Source organism: Neoarius graeffei, chromosome 4, assembly GCF_027579695.1.
Source record: "Neoarius graeffei isolate fNeoGra1 chromosome 4, fNeoGra1.pri, whole genome shotgun sequence".
In the NCBI taxonomy this organism is placed as follows: Eukaryota; Metazoa; Chordata; class Actinopteri; order Siluriformes; family Ariidae; genus Neoarius; species Neoarius graeffei.
In genome coordinates, this window is record NC_083572.1 from 19494404 (window position 1) to 19521474 (window position 27071).

At 38.8% G+C, this 27071-nt stretch overlaps 2 protein-coding genes across 4 annotated transcripts in view; one reads left to right on the forward strand and one right to left on the reverse strand.

Annotated features, from left to right (window-relative positions):
• Window positions 1–1257, forward strand: part of ptprnb (protein tyrosine phosphatase receptor type Nb) — an 84838-nt gene extending 83581 nt beyond the window's left edge. For both annotated transcript variants that reach the window (XM_060918989.1, XM_060918990.1), the window contains one exon: window positions 454–1257. In XM_060918989.1, the coding sequence (XP_060774972.1) occupies window positions 454–525 (72 nt within the window). In that variant the 3' untranslated portion in view covers window positions 526–1257. The remainder of the gene's footprint in view (window positions 1–453) is intronic.
• Window positions 1258–2208: 951 nt separating this feature from the next.
• gca (grancalcin) overlaps window positions 2209–27071 on the reverse strand; it is a 97716-nt gene continuing 72853 nt past the window's right edge. For both annotated transcript variants that reach the window (XM_060918991.1, XM_060918992.1), the window contains exons 3-8: window positions 26410–26479; window positions 22195–22238; window positions 20768–20915; window positions 15166–15279; window positions 5430–5488; window positions 2209–4211 (exon numbers count right to left, since the gene is read on the reverse strand). In XM_060918991.1, coding sequence (XP_060774974.1) covers window positions 4185–4211; window positions 5430–5488; window positions 15166–15279; window positions 20768–20915; window positions 22195–22238; window positions 26410–26479 — 462 coding nt within the window. In that variant the 3' untranslated portion in view covers window positions 2209–4184. The remainder of the gene's footprint in view (window positions 4212–5429; window positions 5489–15165; window positions 15280–20767; window positions 20916–22194; window positions 22239–26409; window positions 26480–27071) is intronic.

Here is a 27071-nt window from a genome sequence, read left to right on the forward strand (position 1 = left end):
TGAAGAAACTTTTATCAGTTTCACGGTTTGATTGATTCGAACAACCTAAAACAACACAAGCGTAAGGCATTTTTCATGCGAGCAATGCACCTTCTCCGTACAAATGGTTTGTCAACTGAGCTTTGGTAGACCACCAGCTAAAGTTTTGAATAACTAATGAGACAGATGTGACGTCATGTGAACCCCAGCAATACTACATGACCTGCACTGACCTATTGTAACATGATTTGGGTTTTATATTTTATGACACATTATCACTTGTCAGTCACATGTTAATGCTAACTCGGATATTATAGAGATACCATATAGAGAATGAAAACGCAGTTTGACCAGTCTGCACATTCAAATCAGTCATCATTTTATAAAGTTTAGGATTAATAAAAAGCAATATGATGTAGGGTTGGTGCGTGTGCATTTGTGTAGATGCCGAGCAGTGTTCTTATCTCTCCTCAGGACCAGTTTGAGTTTGCTCTGACTGCTGTGGCTGAAGAAGTTAACGCCATTCTTAAAGCTCTTCCCCAGTGAGACCTAAGCGTATACCTGAAAACCACACAGTCCATACAAAATACATTCCTGCATGAGCAACTACTACCTGGTTCTTACGTCCATACCACTCCAGCATGTATTCACGTGCGTGCACACACACCTGTACAAGCAGCACTCAGCCTGTCTTCTTTCCTGAAGTAGCAAAGCACCTTACATAATTTCATCTTCAGTTCTGCGAAAATACAGAATCTCTCTCTCTCTCACACACACACAGACATTTTATTTCAGGAAATCAAACCCGTACCTTCAGAATCACTTGGTATTAAAAATGGAACGAATTGAGTAATCCTCTATTCCTTGCATTCGCTCTGCCTCCATTTCCTCGCTTGTAACCATAGTGATGGCTTTGTCCTGATTTCACCTCAGCAGTGCAGGGAGTGTTTTTCCCAGGATTATCGTTTCTAGTTGCATTAGTGGATGAGAGGGGGAGTGGTTTAGGGACCCCAAGCTGAGATCCCATTCTGACCAAACTCCGGTTAATTGTTTGATGGAAATAGGATCCTACTGAATATGACCAAATGCTTTTGCTTTGCTCTTCTGTCTTCTCTAGACAACCCTCCCCCTCGTCTCTCTTGTACAATACTGATCTTGATTGTTCTTTTCTTCTTGCATTCCAGCATTAAAAAAAAAAGTATAAAAATATATATAATGTATCTAAGCAAGAAATTAATTTTGTATTTTGTGGTGATTAATAAAACAGTTGTGTAGTGATGCAGCAGCATCACGTGTACATGTCATTTTTGTCATTTCCACTTGTCAGAGTGTAAAAGGAATGAAAAAAGTACAGTGTATAGAAAAGTGCAGAGTGTACAGCGTATATATATATATATATATATATATATATATATATATATAATTATCTCTAGCCGCTTTATCCTGTTCTACAGGGTCGCAGGCAAGCTGGAGCCTATCCCAGCTGACTACGGGCGAAAGGCAAATGTAGGAACAGGGTTAAGTCCATTTAAAGCAATAACAACCAATCAGTAGTTAGTTAGTAGTTGGTTATTATTTTCCTTCAAGTGGTGTTGCTACACCTGTGATATTTTTCATGAGTGAGAATTCAAAAAAGTAGACCAAGGTCAAGTCAATTCACCATCTAATTAGATGGCATAATTTTGTAAAACTGAGCTGAATAAAGATCCATCCATTAGCCGTAACCGCTTATCCTGTGCAGCGTCGCAGGCAAGCTGGAGCCTATCCCAGCTGACTATAGGCGAGAGGTGGGGTACACCCTGGACAAGTCGCCAGGTCATCACAGGGCTGACACCTAGACACAGACAACCATTCACACTCACATTCACACCTACGGTCAATTTAGAGTCACCAGTTAACCTAACCTGCATGTCTTTGGACTGTGGGGGAAACCGGAGCACCTGGAGGAAACCCACGTGGACACGGGGAGAACATGCAAACTCCGCACAGAAAGGCCCTCGTCAGCCATGGGGCTCGAACCCGGACCTTCTTGCTGTGAGGCGACAGCGTTAACCACTACACCACCGTGCCGCCCCTGTGTGCGTGTGTATATATATATATATATATATATATATATTTTTTTTTGTATATAAAATGGCATGTTTTTATTTAACTCTAAGGATATTTGTTACTGCAGTGGTCACGACATGTAATTCAGAGGTTAAAGCTTGATTTAGAAAAAAGTTCTACTTTTCCCAGGTTTATAATAGAGATTTAATGATAGGGTTGAGCAACAGATGGACTACATACAGTCAATAATTACAAAGTGACCTATATGCTAGGTAGAGCTGATAAAATGGCCAGGCAGTGTAGGTGGATACAGGTCATTTTGTCCAACGACCATTTCATCCAAAGCCTTTTTCATATGCACAATTATTTTATATTTCATGTATGTTTGTTTGAAAAAAGGAGGAATTCTCAATGGAATCTGACCAAAGCAAAATGAAAACGAAAGCGGAAACTATGGGAATCGGCTAGGGCTGCTTGTGGGGAGAGATTGTTTTTATTAGACCAAATTGCGTAGGAAATCTATACTCTTTGTATAAGCACACTGATGCCTCTTGATCATGTGCAGGTAAGCCTCATTAACAGCGTGCATGCGCGCTGGACTGCGCACGTGCACCGAGCCGACTCTTGGATGCACGCCGTTAATGAGGCTCAAATGCACGTAATCAAGAGGCATCAGCATGCCTATATAAAGACTGAGAAAATGGACATCCAGTGTGAAGTATTACACCACATCAGTGCGCGTTATCGAGTCTTATTCTCCCGTGTAGATTCCCTAGGTTTCCGATCCTGTTTCCTGTTCTTAGTTTCAATTTTTGTCTTTGCTCGATTTAGCCTGTTTGTGCCTCGTCCGACCTTTTGCTAGTTTCACGTTTACGAGATTGCCTGCGGTTTTGGATTGTTTGCCTGTGTTTTTTCACAATCTATATAAAAAGTGGCAAAGTTTGTCTGTTTGTCTAGGGCTAACGTTGCCATTTCTTGACGGATTTTCACCAAATTTGGCAAGTAGGTTCTCGGGAGGTCCCTGGGGGGGCACAATATCCACCCACCCCCTTCCTCGATGCCTTTCACATTATATTTATCAACACAAACTCTTGACAGATGGTTCACTAAACTTGGCACATAGGTACAGGAGATAACCACAATTGGGCAGAACTCAGAAATTCCATATTTGGGCTCCTGGGTAGTGGATGTTTGGATTTTTGTTTGTCTTGGGTTAACATCACCATTTCTCGAAGGCTCTTCACCAAATTTGACATGGAATTCTGGGGGCAACCCAGAATTTTGCAAAATCTGGGCAACCTGTTAGTTATTAGTAAACATTACTTCTGCACTTGCATCCATCTCCTACCACTCTTGGACAGTGGGAGGTACATACATTGCAATTTAAGCACAAGCTTAGTGGGGAGGTGTGTTTATATTTTGTGAATTTCCATTTATTACAGGCAGATGCAGTCATAAACCTGCTTAATGCACTCCCTTAAATGAATTATGGTTTGTTTATATCTTGATCTTGTCACACACACAAAATAATTGATAGTGCGCATAAAAAAGGCCTTGGATGAAATGGTCATTGGACGAAGTGTCCTGATCCCGTGTAGGTATATGGATGGCAACTTGGTGTATGTATCCAAGGTAAGTACACTCAAGAAATGATTGTTTTTATAATTATAATGAGGCCTCGTCCCATTAATTAACTTGTAATGTAGAACACGTGCTTTTCTGTCTTTCTTCCCACACACCCTTAGATGGCATTTCAATAGAATCATCACTAATCGCATTCATTTAAGAAAAAAAAAAAGTTACACATTATATTAAACAGGCTCATTATGAATAACAGTTTTCGATGTAAATTTATTAACAAGATCTACATAAATCATGATTGTGTCAAAGATGGATAACAAGTTAAATGCATATGTTGGCACAAAATAAAAAATTAAAAATGTTTATTGATGTGGTGTCTCCCTTTATAAAGAAGCTGCCAACAAATGGCTTTACATCAGTAAAAGCTCTTCATCGACCAATGAACAAATCTCCTGTTCGTTAAACTGTTAATAAAAATGTGGCACATTTTAGATTTTTTATATATAATGTTATATATACACACACACAATAATACTTGTGTTCCTCCATAAATCAGGAAGTCTGTCCAATCGTCCTCAGATCGACATGGTGCACAAGATGAACTGTAAGAGGAGACAAATGTAGCATGTAAATGAATTCTGTTAAAACTTGTAGGGAATATGGTGCATTGGTGTTAATTACAGTTATACTTTGGGTGCCATTTTATTTTTCCATTCATAAAACTTACAAGATATCCTGCGTAGGAAATGTAGCTCAGATAATTATTACTGGTCCTCGACTATTTTTTTCATGAATTGAGTAAGGAATAAAATATAAAGCATAGTTAAGGGAGGAAAAAAACAAACAGGTATTTTGATATGTTACCACTCTTTATTGTTTTCCTATAGTACAGGACATCATGAAGTGCTTTACTCCTCTTATACCACAGTGATCTGCCAACAATTGCTATTTTAAGTTTTTAAATGCATTTTCACTAAGAATAAAAAGTTGTGGAACATCCACAAGACCAGTTAGTTCTTGTCATCACTGATGCTGTAGCAGCTACAAACAGCTGATCCCTTACTAGGCTCTCTTGTTCTCACTTTCTCTTTACTCAGTTGTGCATTTCTTGACATAACATGGATTACTACAGTTGTTTACTGTATTAGTTAAACACATTAAGAAGGCAAGAAATTGCACTCATTAACTTTTGATGAGGCACACCCGTTAACTGAAAAGCATCCCAAGTGACTACCTCATGAAGCTGGTTAAGATCATGCCAGTAGTGTGTAAAGCATCACCAAGGTAAACGTGGCTACTTTGAAGAATCTAAAACATGAAACTTTTTTTAAAATACTTGTTTATGACACAATTGCATTCATGTTCCAGATATTATCATAGTTTTGATCTCTTCAGTATTGGTCTACAATGTAGAAAAGAGTCAAAATACAGAAAAAGCTATGAATGAGTCGGGGTGTCCAAACTTTTGACTGTAATCTGGTTATTATTAGGCTTAGATTATATGCATCATCTGCCATACAAGTCCTTGTGAATAAGCTGTTACTACTGAAATAATTATGATAAGCGCATTACTCTAAACCTATCATCTGATTTCCAGACAGAACTATTGTCTATAGTTGTGTCGTTACAGAGAATCAATCAACGTCTTCAGATTTGAGAGTTTAACAGCACTGTGGTGTAATGGCAGGTAATTTATAAACAGCTTCTTGATTCTTTTTGAGTAAAAAGAAGAAACAAATCCCACTTTTCTGCAGCATGAAGGTAGAGTCAGAAACGTATTAATATTAATGGTGTTGTATTTTGCAGTGTGCGCTACTTACATCATCATAACGGAAGTTCACAGTTCCTTGTTGCATGGCATCCCTCATCCTGAAATTCTCTGTAGAAAAACACAAACTGCGTGAAAATGGCTTGCACTTCCATAAAAGCTTATGGATAGATCTCTGGCTAACACACACACACACACACCATTAACACGCTAGCTGTTAACATAGTATGAAATGGTTAATGCTAACAGCTAGCATGCTAACATTGAACATGCTAACCTTAACATGTTAGCTACCAGAAAATATTAACATGCCAACTTTAGCATGTTCAGATGTTCACTGTTAACATGTTAGCATATTAACATGCTAGCTGTTAGCCTCAACATGTCAGCATGCTAGCCTTAGCATGTTAGCTGTTAACATGTTAGCATGTTAACCTTAGCATTAACATGCTAGCTATTAACATGCTAGCATCTAGCCTATTAGAATGCTAGCTATTTACATGCTAGCCTGTGTGTTAACATAACTCTTCTCCTACAGCTCAGCAAGCACACTTTGCATTTTCTCCGCGGAAATGCAGTCTAGTTTATATACTACAGTTTACAAATAGTATTCTACACTAATAATCAGCAAGGTAATATTTGCTCATTCTGCTAGATTAGCTGGATAATAGCATGCTCAAAGGAGAAACATTTATACAGGTCATTAGAACTCTTAACAACTGTGACACCGTCACAAAGCAGCTTTAGAAAAATCTGGATACAGATTTAGATCCCTATAAGAAACAAGCCAGAAGTGACGGTAGCAGTCACACAGAGGAAAAGCAAACGCTACAAAAGATATGGAATGGTTGGTGTGATGAGTCCTGGGATGAGAATGGGATGGTTATGATGATCACAGCAAGAGTTCTTAGGAAGTATCGTACTCCGAAAGAAGCATGCATCTTTGACGACATTATTGTTTCACCTGTTGACTTATGAAATGCTCCACACCTTGACAGAACAATGCTGATTTATACAACCCCACTTCCAAACAAGTTGGGATGCTGCATAAAACGCAAATAAAAACAAAACATGATGATTTGCAAATCATGGAAATCCTGTGTTTCATTGCAATTAGTTTAAAAATGACAAAAGGTTGAAACTGAGAAATTTTGTTTTTTGAAAAATATATGCTCATTTTGAATTTGATGCCAGAAAAACATTTCAAAAAAAGTTGGGACAGGGGCATGTTTACCATTGTGTTGCCTCTACTTTCAACACCACTCTGTAAACGTTTAGGAACTAAGGAGACCAACTGCTGTAGTTTTGAAAGAGAAATGTTGTCCCATTCTTGGCCGATATACAATTTCAGTTGCTCAACAGTTCGGGGTCTCCTTTGTCATATTTTGTGCTTCATAAATGTGCCAAATGTTTTAAATGGGAGACAGGTCTGGACTACAGGCAGGCCAGTTTAGCACCAGGACTCCTACTACAGAGCCACGCATACATGCAGAAAGCGGTTTGGCATTGTCTTGCTGAAAGAAGGAAGGCCTTCCCTGAAAAAGATTTTGTCTGGATGGCAGCATATTGCTCTGAAACATGGATATCATTCAGCATTAATGATGCCTTCCCAGATGTACAAGCTACCCATGTCAGGTGCACTAATGCACCCCCATACCATCACAGATGCTGGCTTTTGAACTGTGCACCGATGAGCTGGATGGTCCCTATCCTCTTTAGTCTGGATGACATGGTGTCCATGATTTCTAAAAAGAATTTCTACTTTTGATTTTTCAGACCTCGGGACAATTTTCCACTTCGCCCCAGTCCATCGTAAAAGAGCTCGGGCCCAGAGAAGGTGGCGGTGTTTCTGGATATTGTTTATATCTGGTTTTAACTTGCATTTGTGGATACAGTAATGAACTGTTTTCACAGGCAATGGTTTTCTGAAGTGTCCCTGAGCCCATACAGTGATTTCCACTACAGACACGTGTCTGCATTTAATGCAGCGTCACCTGAGGGCCTGTAGATCACAGGCATCCAGTGTCAGTTTTCAGACTTGTCTCTTGCATACAGAGATTTCTCCAGATTCTCTGAATCTTTTAATGATCTTATGTACCATAGATGATGTGATCCACAAATTCTTTACAATTTTACATCGTGGAGCGCTATTCTTACATTGTTGCACTGCATGGATTAAAGCAAAAAAAATTATTTGACTGAAAATTTACCGGGGGGGGGGGGTTATGGGTGGATTTCGATGAAATTCTGAGAATGGTTAACTTAGAACTGATAACTTTATTATCAATTAATTAATGGATTAATATATTCAATTTATTGCACTCTTTCCATTGCTTCCGTATATTATTTTTTGTGGCAAACCACACAAATGCAAGCACCTGGAATGTTTAGTTTTTTGCACCATGAACTAAATGGCTTTCCGTTTTCACCTATTTCGTACAGCCAAGCCCACCTCCACTTGTTTTTTACACCTTTATCGATGGCAGACACATCAGTGCCTTCTTTCATGTAAAGCGCATCCATGCTGCCGAAACCAGAATGACATGCTCCTCTATGCTCGACGTCAATATAGAAAAAAGTTTGGATCTTCGCTTAAATTAAAATTATAATTTGACCTTACTTTGTGTTGAATACGACTTCAAAAACAATTCAAGATTTTATTAAGAGAAATATTGTGGCCAACACGAGTGTTAAGTTACCTAAAAGATCGCGTGAAGTTGGCTGCTATCTACTTTGCATTCGTTCTCATTTTCCTCCATCATTTCATAGGCCAGAAACAGATGTTTTGACGTAATTTAACTTAGTAGGCTATGATTATTATTTAACCATAGTTTTCTAGACATTTTGACTGTTTGGGGCATTGAACGCTGGTGTATGATTTTCAGGGAATAAAGTTTAGCGCATGTCGGAACATCATTGCGCTCGCAGCCTCCAACTCCTCAAACGTCCTTTAAATTGTGATATAACGTAGGCTATAAGGCACAGTTCTAACATACCTTACACATTGGCCTAACGAAAATAATTGTTGGGGCGTCTGCTGATTTGTTAGCTATAAATTTAGGTCTAATTACTTCTGACAGTCTGCAAGCATTGCACCGTCAGGTCTTCAAGTCTGGCTGAAGCAGAGGAGCGGGCTTTCCGGGGTTTATTTTTTCATTTTTTTTTTTTTTTAACATGCTCTATTTCTACATGTCCAGGTTTGAACCAAGTCATTTTGGCAAGATTTAATTTAATACAAAACAGAAATGGTCAGACACAAGCACGCCAAGCACATGGGAATGTATTTTGCCAATTTTGACAGCGCATGTTTTTTTAATGCCGCACCGTAGACAGCGAACATTTAAACATGATCAAACATAGGAAATGAACAACACAAAGCATGGCTCAAAAACAAAAAAGAAGTTGTTAAATAAACCCTGCTGATAGTTGATGGTGTTGCAACACATCAGTGTTATAACCCAATCTCTACCCAACCACCCGTCATTTTAATTCTCCTCGGATCAGCACCAACCTCACATTTGGCCTTGGGAGAGTTCAGTTGACGGAAATCCGTCACACGACGGAAAACTTTAATCCATGTGCACTGTTTGCCCACACAGTTTCTCATTCAGCAGTTAACCCCTCACCATCTTTACTTCTGAGAGGCTCCACCTCTCTGGGATGCTATTTTTATACCCAATCATGTTACTGACCTGCTGCCAATTAACCAAATTAGTTTTTAACATTACACAACTTTTCCAGTCTTTCATTGACCCTGTCCCAACATTTTTGAAACTGGTTACTGGGACTAAATTCAAATGAGCGTTTTTTTTTCTCGTAAAACTAAGATTTTTCAGTTTTAAAATTTGATACGTTGTCTTTGTACCATTTTCAATGAAATATCAGAGTTCCATGATTTGCAATTCATAGCATTCTGGTTTTATTTACATTTTATAGAGCATCCCAAGTTTTTTTTTTTGGAAACTACTGTCATAATGTCTTGTAATAAAACAAATTGTAATAAAACCCTGAGCTAAATCTACTATAATAATACAGTCTTCTATGATGTGTGCAGGAGAGCAGTTAGAGGAAAAAAATAAATTATCCACTGGATAATGGTTATGGATATCTTTGTCTTTGGAGAACAAATAAGCAGACTTTTTTTTTTTTTCCCCCTTGCCATAGTAGTGCTTTGGCTAGTTACATTATCTCACGACAAAATTTAATCTTAAAAAGGTACAATAGCCCATTAAAAAAAAGAAAAAAAATCACTTGTATAAATAACCTTTGCAGCAAATAAACCATGATAAAAGAAAGGTGTAAGCCATGATCAATGTGGCCTAGCGTTAGTAGTACTACTAGTATTAACTGGTTGATCCTGTAGATCCTGGAGGCGGCACTCAAGTAGTAAAAACTTCATTCAAACGTTGAATCCATCTACTTCAATGTTAGACCTAATCTTACCTAATGCACCTTTTAAGCTGCACTTGCTTGTACTTCATGTTACTCACAAATCACAGAAGAGTAAGCAAATGCATCACTCGTGTGAAGCTGGTGAAATCTGCAATTTTAAACAGCTTGTGAAAACATGGGACGTTTTTTCATCACCACTGAAGATGTGAAGAAATGGCACTAGGTACAGATTTCACATATTCTCAGAGCACTTTATAGCCTAACGAGGCCGTCAACGACGGTGTAGCTCACTCCGGCCCACCTAGTCCAGAAGGAACGATCTAAAGTGGGCCACCTTGCACAATAAATGTTGCAAGCTACTGTATATACACACACACACACACACACAATATACACAAGCTATATACACCCTAGGAACCCATTTGTCAGAAAGAATCCAAAACGGCGAGGATTTGACCCAGAAGAATTGATTTTTGTTGAACTGCTCATTAAGGCTTAATTAGTCCATAACTTCATTAATACATTAATACATTATCTCACAACAAAATTTAATCTTAAAAAGGTACAATAGCCCATTAAAAAAAGAAAAAAAAAAATCACTTGTATAAATAACCTTTGCAGCAAATAAACCATGATAAAAGAAAGGTGTAAGCCATGATCAATGTGGCCTAGCGTTAGTAGTACTACTAGTATTAACTGGTTGATCCTGTAGATCCTGGGGGCGGCACTCAAGTAGTAAAAACTTCATTCAAACGTTGAATCCATCTTCTTCAATGTTAGACCTAATCTTACCTAATGCACCTTTAAGCTGCACTTGCTTGTACTTCATGTTACTCACAAATCACAGAAGAGTAAGCAAATGCATCACTCGTGTGAAGCTGGTGAAATCTGCAATTTTAAACAGCTTGTGAAAACGTGGAACGTTTTTTCATCACCACTGAAGATGTGAAGAAATGGCACTAGGTACAGATTTCACATTCTCAGAGCACTTTATAGCCTAACGAGGCCGTCAACGATGGTGTAGCTCACTCCGGCCCACCTAGTCCAGAAGGAACGATCTAAAGTGGGCCACCTTGCACAATAAATGTTGCAAGCTACTGTATATACACACACACACACACACACACACACACAATATACACAAGCTATATACACCCTTAATACTTGTCATTTTTAGGGCATACCTAACAACGTGTTTTCTTTCTCTCTCTCCCCCCCCCCCATCTGTCCCTCTGAGTTACATGTTGATCCTGGGATTGAGATGCTGGCCTCTTCTGCCCCTTGGACCTGCTTGATCCATCCTGGTGCCCTGTGTCTGGTCGGAGTTTTATCGCCCCACTCCTGTGAAGGACGGCCCCATGAGGACAGTTGAGGGTTATACCTGTTAAAACTGTTAATATTATAGTCAGGCTGTCTGTTGTTGCCCAAATGAGGATGGGTTCCCTTTTGAGTCTGGTTCCTCTCGAGGTTTCTTCCTCATGTCGTCTGAGGGAGTTTTTCCTTGCCACCGTCGCCACAGGCTTGCTCATTGGGGATAGATTAGGGATAAAATTAGCTCATGTTTTAAGTCGTTCAAATTCTGTAAAGCTGCTTTGCGACAATGTTTATTGTTAAAAGCGCTGTACAAATAAACTTGAAACTTGAAACACCCTAGGAACCCATTTGTCAGAAAGAATCCAAAACGGCGAGGATTTGACCCAGAAGAATTGATTTTTGTTGAACTGCTCATTAAGGCTTAATTAGTCCATAACTTCATTAATAATTGTAATTAAGCAAATCTGGGTAGAGGTTATATGCACCCTACCCAGAAAGAATCAAAATCAGTGAAAAACTGAGGGAGAAGCAGCGATTTGTATGGAAACTGCTTGTTAGGGTTTAATTACTCCATATCTTCATTATCAATTGCAATTTTGGGTAGAAGCTATATGCAGCCCAGGCAGACTTGCCTTCCTGCCAAAATGAATAAAAATCAGTGAAGAATTGAGAAAGAAGCAGCGATTTTCGTGAAATGTGGACGATGAACGACACATGATGGCATAAGCTCATCGCCTGTTGGCTAGATGAGCTAATAACCATCAACATTCAGAAAATAGAGGAAAACCCACAGTTTCCACACTTTATAAAAGATGCAAATGTTTAAGATGACATTGGAGATAAACTAAACAGCTTATATTCTCATATAAGAAACAGACATTGCTTACGTCTATTAGGTTTTAGATTATTGCAATCATTACTCCATTTAATATATTATTTATTCCTTTAGATTGTTTATAGTACAGGGTTCCTACACATTTTCAAATTTAAAATTCCAGACTTTTTCCATACTCAAATTCTCAGGTTTGGAGACTTCAGCGAACAAACAACTACTCATACATTTAAAAGAATTACTTGAAAATCAAACAGGTACTCACATTATGACATACCACCAAAATGCATACCATATTTAGCTTGGCCTAAAATTTGTATCAGTGCCCTGTTTTTGTCATAAATATATATACACATTACACAAAATACAGGATGCCACTCTGACGCACACGTACCGGTATCTGATGCACACTTCAAGACATTAAAACACAGGTGTGTGAAGATGTCAAGCTCATACAGGATGTCCCGAAAAAAAATGTATACACACTTTTAATCACTGTAAAGTACTGTATGTGTTTATTAAAATCCATGTAATTTTCAAAGAGTAATAGAATTTACAGACATTTTATTATTTAGTCACCGCCTGTTCTCAAACCGACATCCATTCTGGTCCAGTCACTGCTGACAATGCAAATCACATTCAATTCTCTTGGTATTTTTGGACATTCACTTTCAGTGACTGTTGCAGGTCTCATAGCGTAGACTATAAACATCAGTTAGAGGCAGTGATAAAACAAAGTGATGTCTGTAAATTCTATTACACCTTGAAAATGAAATGAATTTTAATAAACACCTACTTCACAATGACTCAAAGTGTGTATACATTTTTTCGGGACACCCTGTATGTTGTGCGCACACAGAAGTTTACTGAAGCTTCTAATTTGAAAACAGTCATTATGACATTTTTTGTATTTACTATTGTGTTTTATGAAGGCCCTGTGTTAGTTCCACTGTAGATCACATTTTGTCCACATACCAAGAGATGGCAGACGTGGCCACCCTAACCAGTATGTAATGGCTGCAGTGCCCTTGAGCAAGGCATTTAACCCCACATTGCTCCAGGTTGTAACCATGTTGTACCCTGTAATAACTAAGTGGCTTTGGATAAAAGCGACAACTAAATGTAATCAGAGATGCCTACCCCAAATTTTGAATTTCAGTATTCTTGAAAACATTTTTCAGTATTTTGGAATGATTTTCAGTAACATTAATTTATGCGCATTTCCATTATAAAAGAGGTGTATATACCAATATGTTTAACATTTAAATTATTAAAAAGTACTGTTTTGTGTGAATTGAATAAACAAAACACGAGCAGCCATCTCAACTGAATTTCCACTCAACAAATTTCTAGAGCATACAATATATCACATTTTTCTAAATACAATAGTGTTCCCTGTTTGCAGACATTACGGTTGACTACCAATCATTGGTATTGAATGTAACTCCTCAAAAGTATTATATTATATTGCCTGGCAAAAATGTTCTACCTGTTTACGGATTCTAATAAAATTGAAAAAAAATTTTATTTCATGCCAAAGAGAGTCCGACATTGTTATCTTAATGTCCCAATATATAAATACTTCAGCATAATGCTTCAGAAGAGACATTGAATAAAATGACATTTATAATTGTATTTAAAACAGTGGAATGATCAATTTTTTGCCACAATCCCAACAACACTAATCATAAAATTCTGTTTTTGATCATACTACATGTACATTTGTACTTGCAACACTGAAAAAACTTTGAATTAAAGAAGTACAGCCAGTGTTTGATATTTCAGTGAATAAAAATCATACATGTAAAAAGAAACTGAATAAGTTTAACTCACATTTCATGGCACTAATTGGCAAGTTCAACTCCAAGCATAGGTCAACCATCACCGCTTCAGTACGTGTCACGTTCCGTGTCTTTTCATCCACAGATTTCGTAAAAACTGCTGGATACCCCCAGATTTACTTTCCGCCTGACTCGCCATTTCAGCATACTCCATATGGTTTTTTTTTTTGTAGTTGACATGCCGCGTGCAGTCATCGCGACCACCATGAGTGATGTTAATGTCAGTTCTACACAGTTTGCAGTGCGCATATTCATTGCCCTTTTGACTGGGTGTAATGCACGGCCATTCTACCGTATCGAAAATAGCGCGAGCAAATGTGCGGAATCTGCGCATGTCACACACAGCATGTGCGGAATCTGCGCATGTCACACACAGCATGTGTGGTTGTCGTAAAAATAAATAGCCATGAATCGCGCATGGATTGAAAAAGTTGCTTGGACATTTAAAAACAACTCACTGGAATTTTTTAAGACTTTATAATAATTCCGTACAGAATAACACTGTTTGCCGTAACATCGTATTTACGTAACTTTTCCGTACAAAATACGGCCAATCCGTACTAGTAGGCATCTCTGTGTAATGTAATTATAATAATAATGTAATTATAATAATAATGTAATAACAGCATTGTTCAGTTTATATGTACATTTGCGTACACAGCCTTCATATTTTTGTTGGCAGTTTTTTTTGTCTTGGGTCGCTTGTTTTCAGGGTCCATGTGCCTTATTTTTCTAGCAAATTCTGGCAACACTGCCAAATAAGCCATAAGCATTTTTACACTGACTGGAGCTATGATGTCTGTTCACGCATGTTCAAGAGGTGTTTTGTAGCAGGGGTTTTTCCTGTGTCGTCTTGTCCAAAGTCTTGCAAGAAGCAAGCAGGTTCAGGGGGTGTGGTGGAGCGCATGCCAGTACAACAGAACACCTGTTTCCCTCCCTCCGCATTTCAACACATTTCTTTGGCAAAATTCAACTGAATGTCGGAATGTTGAGCTTCATTTTACTATGTAGCGGCAAAGGTCTGGAGAAACAAATATTTCTCCATACCCTAATTTCCATTTTCCATACTTTTCCAGACCTGGAAAATACTAAAATCAAATTCCATACTTTTCCATACTGCGTAGGAACCCTGATAGTAGGACTGAATAGATATTATGAAAATCAGAGCAGTACAACATACAACCATTTTATCATCGCAAGATATGAGCGGATCTTTATGAAACTGGCAAGAAATAAAAACTAGCGGACATGCAACCCCTCCCAAACACTTTCACAAACGGTTTATCTGTGACCAGAACTCAAAAGGCCAAAATGACCGAAAAAATGACACTGTTCAAGTCTTTTTTTTTTTTCCCCCCCTCCCAGGAGATTTGCCAGTTATCATCTCACAATACAACCTTCCCACTCACCTGTTAGAGCCCTGAGTTTCACACAGCAGGCCACATAGTCATCGAAATAGATCCTGCCTCCCCGACTAAAGCGTTTGATGATGCACCCTAAAGCCTGAGGGCTCACTCTGTACCCTGCGAAAACATGTCACATAAATACAGTGTCAGTGCTATTGGTGCAACCTTGCAAGATTAAAAAGTACATTAAATGCAATGGTAACTGCAATGGATTCCAACTGCCCCCCGTTTTGCTCCCGTCTTTACATCTTGTTATCCGATTGTGTTCACCTATTCCATGTTAATCCTTGATTAGGTCTGTCTATGTATGCCGCATTGCGAAGTCTTCTTTACTTCATTACTGTAGCTGGGTCATTCCGTGCCAACTCACCTAAATTTCAGGAACTCCCCCACATCACCGTCTCAGATTTTACTCAAAAAATTCTCTAATCAAGAATCATATGTTTGTACCACACATGCAAAATATTAGCCCCCAATTATGTTGTAGTTTTGGAACTACAGGCCTTTGAAATATTGATGTCAAAACACCACATGTCGAAATTGGCTCTTTCCCCAACTTCAGAGACCCATAACTTTTTATTGCAGCTATCTAGAAAGTTGTGTGTGCAGATTCTTACTGAATGATACCCACTCTTTTCAAATCTGTTGCCAGAAAGCCTCTGAAGGACATACCTTTTGCATAATAGGAAGCCAAAAATGGCATTTTGGCCAAAATCGCTTAAAATTCATTAAAACTCAAAGGGGCCTAGTAGAAATATGAAACTAGTTAGATTTTTTTCCTCATTACATAGTAATTGTAGGGTTGTTATCTGTTCACAGAAACATATTTTGCGATGAAAATTATATTCCTGAATTTTTAAAAATTTTTTTAACATCTTACGTCCTTTCCGAGGGGGCTAAAATAGGGCATTTTTGCCATCTTATTTGTTAATGTGGCTAGGGGTTTAGGATCTTCTAGTTTTTTGTGAAGATGCTCTCATATAAGATGTAACTACTCCCTGATTTTTTTTAACAAACGCCCCTTGCTTCATATTTTAATTATTTCTTTTGTACATGGACAGTTTCATCATTTTTCACTTTTTTCCACATTCAGAACTCTGTAACTCTACATTGGAAAATTCCTACTAGCAGCTATTTCAGATTTACATACACTGACATACAAATTTTCATATTTTAGTAGTAGTCTGCCCAAGAAATTCATATTTTTCTTTCTATTGGGACCTAAAAACAGCTATTTGGCCAAAAATGACAAAAATGTTGACTTGATATTTTTCAAGTTCTGGAGGGAATGGGCTATTTTCCTCATAAATTAAAGATGTGGTGACTTTTTCTATCCTGGAACAAGATCTCATCACAGCTTCTGCCCAATTGCACCCACTCAGCTGGAGATGAGAAGGGTTTCTTCTGATGTGGTACCATCATCGGTAGTGGACATAGGACCTGAAACCACACCAGTTTTACAGTCCCAGTTACAGGCCCCAAGCCAAATGTCCCAATCTGCACCAAATATGTACCAGCCAGGCAAATATATTGCCTGTGTTTATGACAGAAAATGGTACATTGGAAATATTGTCACCAGAAATGAAGAAGAAAATGATGTGTATGTCAATTTCATGAGACAAGGACGAGGCAACACATTCTCATGGCCACCACAAAGCAGGAAAGATGAATGTTGGGTGCCTTTGCTTCATGTCCTTTGTGTGGTAGAGGCCCCAAACATAAAAAGTGGGGGACGCCATTACCAACTAACAGAGGATGACTTCAAACTTGTGAAAGACTTAAGTTTTAACTTATGTACTACTAGATGACAGTTTATGAGTGTCTTAGCACATCACATGAAACTGTACTGCCTGTGAATGAATTACCCATTATCACGGATGCCCATATTTGACTTTAAATTATGTACAAATCTTGTGATGTTTTTCAACATCATGATCATGGATCATTGAATGTGTTAATATGTAAATAAAACCTCATTGCTAAATGTTTTGTGCTTACACAACCTTGAAGTATATAAAAAATACTACTCCAGAATTTTGTTGTTATTTTTCTATATTTTCCAAGGATATTCAACAAAAATTGCAATTATACCTAAAATTTTCTAATTGCAAAAAATAATATACAATACAGAAAAAGTTGTTCAGGAAATGTGTATGCCTAGATTAGGTTCTTATAAGCCTTAATTTGTGTGCAAAACACCCCTTTATTATTCCCTTGTTTATTAAAAGCTGCCCAGCGTTTTTGTCATTTTTGGCCAAATAGCTGTTTTTAGGTCCCAATAGAAAGAAAAATATGAATTTCTTGGGCATACAACTACTAAAATATGAAAATTTGTGTGTCAGTGTATGTAAATCTGAAATAGCTGCTAGTAGGAATCTTCCAATTTAGAGTTACAGAGTTCTGAATGTGGAAAAAAGTGAAAAATGATGAAACTGTCCATGTACAAAAAAAATTATTAAAATATGAAGCAAGGGGCGTTTGTTAAAAAAAATCAGGGAGTAGTTACATCTTATATGAGAGCATCTTCACAAAAAATTTGAAGATCCTAAACCCCTAGCCACATGACCAAATAAGATGGCGAAAATGCCCTATTTTAGTCCGCTCGGAAAGGACGTAAGATGTTAAAAAATTTTTTGTAAATTCAGGAATTGAAATTTCATGGCAAAATATGTTTCTGTGAACAGATAACAACCCTACAAATACTATGTAGTGAGGAAAAAAATCTAACTAGCTTCATATTTCTACTATGCCCCCTAGAGTTTTAATGAATTTTATGTGATTTTGGCCAAAACGTCATTTTTGGCTTCCCATTATGCAAAACGTATGTCCTTCAGAGGCTTTCTGACAACAGATTTGAAAAGAGTGGGTATCATTCAGTAAGAATCTGCAAACACAACTGTCTAGATAGCTGCAATAAAAAGTTATGGGTCTCTGAAGTTGGGGAAAGAGCCATTTCGTCATGTGGTATTTTGACATCAAAATTTCAAAGGCCAGTAGTTCCAAAACTACAATGAATTGGGAGCTAATATTTTGCATGTGTGGTACAAACATATGATTCTTGATTACAGAATTTTTTGAGCAAAATCTGAGACGGTGATGTGGGGACCCTTAGGTGAGTTGGCACGGAATGACCCAGCTGTAAATCTAACATTTAAACTCTGTGTACTTTATAGTTTACCCTTGTTTGTTGTAACCTGTCTGTTTTGACCTCTGCCATGTACTTTGACTACGATTATTGTATTCAATCTTTAAAAAAAAAAAAAATCCTTATGCTGAGTTTATGCATTTGCGCCCTGCCTCCTCATCACCTGCAATAGAGCACGAGGCCTCCACTAAAGCCTTCCAATATGCTTGATCTGGAGCCCATCTTTCCAGGTGGCCCAAGGTCCATTCCCTTTTCAACTGTCCTCAAAGTTTCCTTGGGCCTGCCTTCCTACTGCATGCAACAGCAACTTATTCTTACTAATACTACTGATACCATCAGGCAACACAGTGGTGCAGTGGATAATCAGTCACAGCAAGAAGGTTCCAAACCTCGTGGCTGACCAGGGTCTTTCTCTGTGGAGTACGCAAGGTTGGGCTTCCTCTGGGTGCTCCAGTTTCCTCCCACAGTCCAAAAACATGTGGATTAGGGTCAACTGGCTATTCTAAAATAACCCAAAGGTGTGAATGTGAATGGTTGTTTATTTCTGTGTTAGCCCTGCGATAGATTGGAGACCTGTCCAGGGTGTACCCCACCTCTCAAAGTCAGCTCCAGCTTCCTGATGGATTGTTATAATGGATGGAAGAACTCTCATTTATATTTGTCAAATTGTATTTAATTGCATTCTTTACTTTATTTAGTGGCGGCACAGTGGTGTAGTGGTTAGCATTGTCACTTCACAGCAAGAAGGTTTCCTCTGGGTGCTCCGGTTTCCCCCACAGTCCAAAGACATGCAGGTTAGGCTAATTGGTAGCTCTAAATTGACTGTAGGTGTGAATGTGAATGGTTGTCTGTGTGTCAGCCCTGCGATGATCTGGCGACTTGTCCAGGGTGTACCGTGCCTTAGAGCCCTGCACTCCCGCGGGACTCGCGGGACCCGCCGCAAAGCAGTGCGGCGCGGGACAAATTTTGAAAGCTCATTGCGGGTGCGGGCGGGACCGGAAGTGCACATATGCGTGCGCGGGCGGGAGTGCACATATGCGGCGCGGGCGGGAGCGGTGATAAGCTGCAGTCCCGCTAACTAAAAACGTGTTTGAAATAAAATTTATAAATTATTAATTTATGTCCATCATATATAATTTGTGCTGTATATTTTATTTGGCATTAATAAAAACATTTTAAGATGCCTAAATTTGCAGAGAGAGTCAGATTGCCAGATTGAGTGAGGAATGGCATCTTAAATTTGCCATTGATCACCCTAACAGGAAATCCTTTGATCACTCTAATGACTCGCAGTTCACACCCAGCTAGCAAGAGAACCATGAATGAAGTGATTTACTGCTTGCGTTAGTCTACAACTCTAATCAGAGAGACAGGTTACACAGTGCCGGTAGGCTTGACTCAATGCTATCCCAGAAATCCTTCCTGTAATATGCAAATTTGGCTGTCCAATCAGAGGCGGCCAAATTTGCATATTACAGGAAGGATTTCTGGGATAGCATTGAGTCAAGCCTACAGTCACTGTGTAACCTGTCTCTCTGATTAGAGTTGTAGACTAACTCAAGCAGTAAATCAATTCACTTCTCTTACTAGCTCTGTTTGCAATTTAAAAAAAAAAAAAAAAAAAAAAAAAAAACACCATTGGTACAAAGCAAGCCCATTCACTTTTTTATGCTGATCAGAGAATTACAATGGTTTCTCATGTGATAAAAATGTGCGATTCGCGATTAAATATTTTAATCGCTTGACAGCACTAATTATTATTATTATTATTAGAGACACTACATGCTGAATTCAGAAACAAGGTAAATAATAACAAACGTGAACGTGAGCTGTAGATATTTATGCTCAAATCCACTCAAAGTAGGGGGCGGGGCACCATCACGCTGTGTCAAGACAAGAACTTTCCTGAGAAATAACGCGAACGTCTGCATCATGCGGGATTTGCGGGCGGGACAAAATATGGCAGGCGCGGGCGGGAGCGGGACTGAAAATCAATTTTTTTGTGGGCGCGGGCGGGACTGAAAATCATAATTCTTTGCGGGCGCGGGCGGGACTGCACAATGCGGGCGTGGGCGGGACTGAAAAATCCGACCCGCGCAGACCTCTACCGTGCCTCTCGCCCATAGTCAGCTGGGATAGGCTCCAGCTTGCCTGTGACGCTGCACAGGATAAGCGGTTACGGATAATGGATGGATCTTTATTCAGCTCAGTTTTACAAAATTATGCCATCTAATTAGATGGTGAATTGACTTGACCTTGGTCTACTTTTTTGAATTCTCACTCATGAAAAATATCACAGGTGTAGCAACACCACTTGAAGGAAAATAAACCAACTACTAACTAACTACTGATTGGTTGTTATTGCTTTAAATGGACTTAACCCTGTTCCACATTTACCGGGAGAGATGAACTAAGGACAAACAGTGGTATTCAAACCCTGAGCGACGTGCATCAACATACCCATGTTAGTAATGCTCTGCGACAACTCATGAGGCTCCACGCTGCCACTGTTGTCTCGGTCCACCATCATGAAGTTCTGCTTCCAGCCATTCAGCACAGCAAACAGCTCCTTAAACTCATTGAAGCCCATCTTACCTGAATAATCTCTCTACATGAGCAGTGCTAAGGAAAATCAACCAGCTGTTCCAATTCTCTAACAGAGCCTGGCTTGAATATTTCAGAAACTGCTGATCTCCTGGGAATTTCACTCAAAAACACAGTCTAGTGTTTACACAGAATGATGCCACTAAAAAAAAAAAAAACACATCCAGCGAGCAGCAGTTCTGTGGACGGAAATGCCTCGTTGAGGAAAGAGGCCAGAGGAAGAGCAATGGCCAGGCTGGTTTGAGCTGAAAAAGGTGGCTATGATGACTCAGACAAGCAGATGAGCAGAAAAACCATCACAAAACGTACAACATATAGAAAGATGAGACCTGGCAACGGGGCGGCACGGTGGTGTAGTGGTTAGCGCTGTCGCCTCACAGCAAGAAGGTCCTGGGTTCGAGCCCCGTGGCCGGCGAGTGTCTTTCTGTGCGGAGTTTGCATGTTCTCCCCGTGTCCACGTGGGTTTCCTCCGGGTGCTCCGGTTTCCCCCACAGTCCAAAGACATGCAGGTTAGGTTAACTGGTGACTCTAAATTGACCGTAGGTGTGAATGTGAGTGTGAATGGTTGTCTGTGTCTATGTGTCAGCCCTGTGATGACCTGGCGACTTGTCCAGGGTGTACCCCGCCTTTCGCCCGTAGTCAGCTGGGATAGGCTCCAGCTTGCCTGCGACCCTGTAGGACAGGATAAAGCGGCTAGAGATAATGAGATGAAATGAGACCTGGCAACATTTTTCTAATCTTCAACTGTCCACTTTTGGTGAATTTATCCCCACTGCGGCTTTAGATTGCTGTTCTTGGCTGACAGGAGTGGAACCTGATGTACGTTAGTCTCCTACTATTGTAGCCCATCTGCCACAAGGTTCAGAATGTTGTCCTTTCTGAGATGCATTTCTGCTCACCATTGGTTGGAAAGAGTGTTAATCTGAGTTTAGTCTTTGTCGAACCAGAACAAAACACTTCAGGACATGCTGCTGTTGGAAACTAATCAATTTTGGTGTGTTGACACAAACTCCACTTCACAGGACTGTTATTAACATCATGCTCTGGTTGCATAGATGAAAAAAAAAAAAAAAAAAAATCACTGGGACATTGATAAATACTAAAACAGCGATCCAGTGAGGGCAATTTTAGGTTGCACAGTTAGGACCATAAAATGTTTCATACTATTACACTCTGTCAGAGTTCACGCTATAAATCAAACAGGTCATCAGGCAGAAGACAGATCAAAAAGAGAGGACAGAATAAAAATGAAATTTGATTGCCAACATTTCTGTAAAGGATACATCCAACATGGCAATCATGATCCTGCATGTCTCCAAACTGAAGGCTGCAAAACAAATGAAATGGGTTTTATTAAATTATATCATTCTATTATTTTATCCACAGTCACTGGATATGAGCAATCGTGTGCTCTGATTGGCTACTCTACTACTAGACTATCAGCTCATTTCCTGAGAGTAGAGAAAAACAAAATGGTGGAGCGTGTTGCTGAACTAACCGAGGATGAAATAAAAACTACTTGAACCCCCCCCCAAAAAAAGAAAAAAATGGAATAAAAAGTATTTGATGGTAAGAACATCCCTTTTTTTTTCTAAGAATTATTATTATAGCATTTTTCACAAATTGCTACTGTCATTTAGCTGGTTTGTTTGCATTCCAAGCTGAAATGATTTTGTTGGACACTTTGTATAAAAGTTATTTATTGAATTTGCAAAAATAATAATAATAATAATAATAATAATAATAATAAAGGCTTGGTTTCTCAAAATCCAGTGAATGTGCATAGAATAAAAGTTATTCTTACTCAGTCTCATCGTACATGGCTTATAGCCAACTCTGTGCTACGCGCCTCGTCAGCTATCAGCTCGTATACGACTCAATTTTGTGTAACAATTGCTAAATGTACAGGGGTGCATTTCATGATGAATTTTTATTAATAATGAACAACTTAATGAAGGTTACTCATTGAGCCCGTTTTGCGAGTGATTCCTAAAAGCCTTTTTTGGCCCAAATTTAAGAAACTAGTTCTAAGTACTTCTTTGTGAAATAAGTAAATTGATTCACAGCCCAGAATTAAAATCTGTACATGGATAAGCGACTGAGACAGCGTAAACAGATGCCAGCAGACAGTATTTATAAATGGTGGACGCAAGCATAATTAACAAGTTACAGAAATGACATTCGCTTTGGAACGAGAAAGAACAAAGCATTTTTAGAACGGCAGTTTGTCACAGAAAAAAAAGAAAAAAGGAAGAAACCAAAAACAAACAAACAAAAACAAAAAAACAGCGCTATGAAGGAAATTAAATATGGGGACCATTTCATCCAATGAAGAATGGGAGTATAAAATGTTACACTGTGTACACGAGATGAACATTGGGTCAGCCATTTTGATTCAAAATTATTACATGGTACTTTTCAGTTATTTTTGTTACACATTACCCCCCCCTAAAGTTAGTTTTCGTTCATCTGGATATTTTCTTGCTTAATACGTTCTTAATTACCATTTTATGATGCGTTTAGCAGAAAAAAAAAAATCACTTTGCGTATTTAAATACACAAATACTTAAGACCCTTTGATTGGATAATTACTGCAGTGATTACCATGTTTCAGCAGGCAACAATCCTTTGAACCCTAACTGATGCAGTGAGTAGCTTCTCATTTCTTAAACAACCATGTCTGTAGACATATCCTGTGGTCATGAAAACTGGAGTTGCTATAATTGGTCAGGTCCAGACTCAGCAACATCATGTGGCAATAAAATGAAGTCAGCTGACACCTTAAATGTACTCAATGACCAGGTTATCCCATCAGTGTTTTTTTGTGTCTCTCCCCCCCCCCCCCCCCCTTTCTCTGATGGCATGGTGCATATTTCAGAACAACAATGCCAGGATTCATCGTGCTCAAATAGTAAAAGAGCGGTTCAGGGATCATGAGGAATCATTTTCACACATGAATTGGCCACCACAGAGTCCTGACAGAACCCCACTGAAAGTATTTGGGATGTGCTGGAGAAGATTTTACAGAGTGGTTCGACTCTCCCACCGCCAATACAAGATCTCTGCAAAAAGTTAATGTAACTCCGGATGGAAATAAAAGTCGTGGGGTTGCATAAGGTTGCCAAAACAATGCCATGGCGAATCTGCGCTATAATCAAAGCTAAAGGTGGTCCAACAACATAGAATGTGAGACTTAATTATTTTTATTTATTTATAAAACAGGGAAAGTATTTGCAAACAAACAAATACAAAAAAAATTCAGTGTCCCTTTGTCATATTTTGCGCTTCATAATGCGCCAAATGTTTTAAATGGGAGATAGGTCTGGACTGCAGACAGGCCAGTTTAGCACCTGGACTCTTTCTGCAGAGCCATGCAGTTGTAATATGTACAGAAAGCGGTTTGGCATTGTCTTGCTGAAAGAAGGAAGGCCTTCCCTGAAAAAGATGTCAGCATATTGCTCCGAAATGTGTATACATCATTCAGCATTAATGATGCCTTCCCAGATGTACAAGCTACCCATGTCATGTGTACTAATGCACCCTCATACCATCACAAGAAATTCAATTTTAAGAATAAAGCAAAAGACCAACCATTACATCATATCATCCTGATCATCCAGTGATGTTAGTTTTGTCCTCTTTGCGGTTTGACCATACTGTGAACCCAAGGAGAAATTTTACTCAGCTATGGACAAGCAAAATGTAGTATGTAAAACACAAAAGGAAAAATCACTCCTAAATATTCGCTCTTGACTGTTTTCATACATAAATACAGACTTTATACAAAACATCTGAATCATTTCTGCTTAGAATGTAAACAAGCCAGCAAAACGACAGTAGCAATTTGTGAAAAATGCAATAATAATAATAATAAATTATTATTATTAACAATTAAAAAAAGGATATATTCTTATCATCAAATACTTTTATTCCATATTTTGTTGGTTTATTTTTTGCTGTTTTTCTTCTTCTCATCTGTTCCTTTTAAATACTTAATTTTTGGGGTTTTGTTTTCGAGTAGAGTTTTCATTTCGTCCTCGATTGGTTCAGCAACACGATCCATCATTTTGTTTTTCCTCTACTCATGGTACATGAGCTGACAGCCTAGTAGTAGAGTAGCCAGTCAGAGCATGTGATTGCTCATATCCAGTGAATGTGGAGAGAATTTTATTATATACACATCACATACATTTCATAGCTTTATTTTATTTATTTTTTAATTATGTTACGGAAGTGTTATGTAGCCATTTATTGTGCACCAAAGAGCAAACCAAACATTCAACGCCTAATAAGCTGGTCACTCCACTGCTCTTGCTGTTACGGAGACGTTTTAGTGGATTTAGATTTGATTGCACTGTAGCATTAGAACAAACAACTCCACTTGGTGCACTCCACAACCTCCATGTGATGATGACCATGATGATGGTACAGCACCACCATCATCTGTATAATGGAACCAAATGGACTAGACCCTGGTTTAATAATTAAAGGCAATTATTTCCGTTAAGTGAAGATTGAAATATTAAATGTCTCATTTAATAGCTTTGAGGGTGTGTTATAGGTTTTGAAAGTGGAGCGTTCTACTAATGTGAACATACAAATATATGCAGGGTTTTTGCTGAGCCACTCTGACATTCAGTCAGTCAGTCATCGTCTTCTGGTTGGTTTTGGCTCCAGACTCCTACATTTCTCATATTTTACACGTTTATCTTTTTTAGTATTATGCATTTTTAATACTTATAAACTGAATCACAAACTGACTGGCAGCAACTGATGGAGCGTTACTTTAACTTTATTTTTAAAATTATAGAAAAAAAAAAAAGTTAAAATTAACCAGTGACCGAGTCATGGGTGTTAAAGGCTCACTGATTTGCATGGGGCACAAAGGCTAGCCCATATGGTCCAATCCCACAGAAGAGCTACTGTAGCACAAACTGCTGAAAAAGTTAATGCTGGCTAAAACAAAAAGGTGTCAGCATTCACTTTTTCAGCAGTTTGCGCTACAGTAGCTCTTCTGTGGGATTGGACCGTATGGGCTAGTCTTCATGTCACATCTGAATCAATGAGCCTTTGACACCCATGACTCTGTCACTGGTTTACCGGTTGTCCTTCCTTGGACCACTTTTGATAGGTACTAACCACTGCATGTCAAACACCCCACAAGATGTGTCATTTTAGGAGATGCTCAGACCCAGTCATCTAGCAATCACAATTTGGCTCTGGTCAGAGTTGCTCAGATCCTTACGCTTGCCCATTTTTCCTGCTTCCAACACGTCAACTTCAAGAACTGACTGTTCTCTTGCTGCCTAATACATTTCACCCCTTGACAGGTGCCACTGTAATGAGATAATCAAATGTTTTTCATTTCACGGCTGAGTGTGGGTGTGTGTACACTTTTTTTTTTTTGGCCTCTCACCCACCCATATCAGGAAATGCACCCCTGAAAACATTATGATAGAGTGTAATGTTTTTCTTCTTCTCAGTCTCTCTCAACTTACGAGCATAAGTGCCAGTGATTCCAGTCTGTGTTAAACACCTTTGCAGCTCCTCAGCATCCACCTCACCATCCTAACAACACAAAATCTCATGATTATTCAACACATCTTTCTAGGCTTCCTGTAAACTTCACTTACACAGCTATTAACCAGTCTTCGTGGGGCTCCCCGTATGCAAAGCACACAGAGCGAGGCTCCATACTTAACAGAATATGGTAATGCATCGACCCGATCCTTGATGGCTTGACCGTACAACGTCCGTGTACCACCACAGGGAACCCGATCATAAGTACAAGGCAACATATCTCAAACATTTGACCACCAGACAATGAAATTCGTATTATTTACATAAGATAGCAGGGTTTTATCCAGTGCTTATTTTTTTTATTTGATTTTAAAAAACAAACAAACAAAAAAAAGAACATGGGATTATTTACCAACACATTCTATGGAAAATATTCACAACAATTTAATAGAAAATTAGTTCAAACAGTTTTATTAGTCCACTAGCTTGTTGGACAGTTGACAGCTGTAACCAAATAACTGTTTGACACATCAAGTTTGAAATATCAAGATTGCAGCTCTAACCCTCGGAGCTCACACGCTGCATTCGGTCAAGAGGCATGTTTTCCAGCCAGTTTTTATCCTACTGTTTTGTTCCCCCC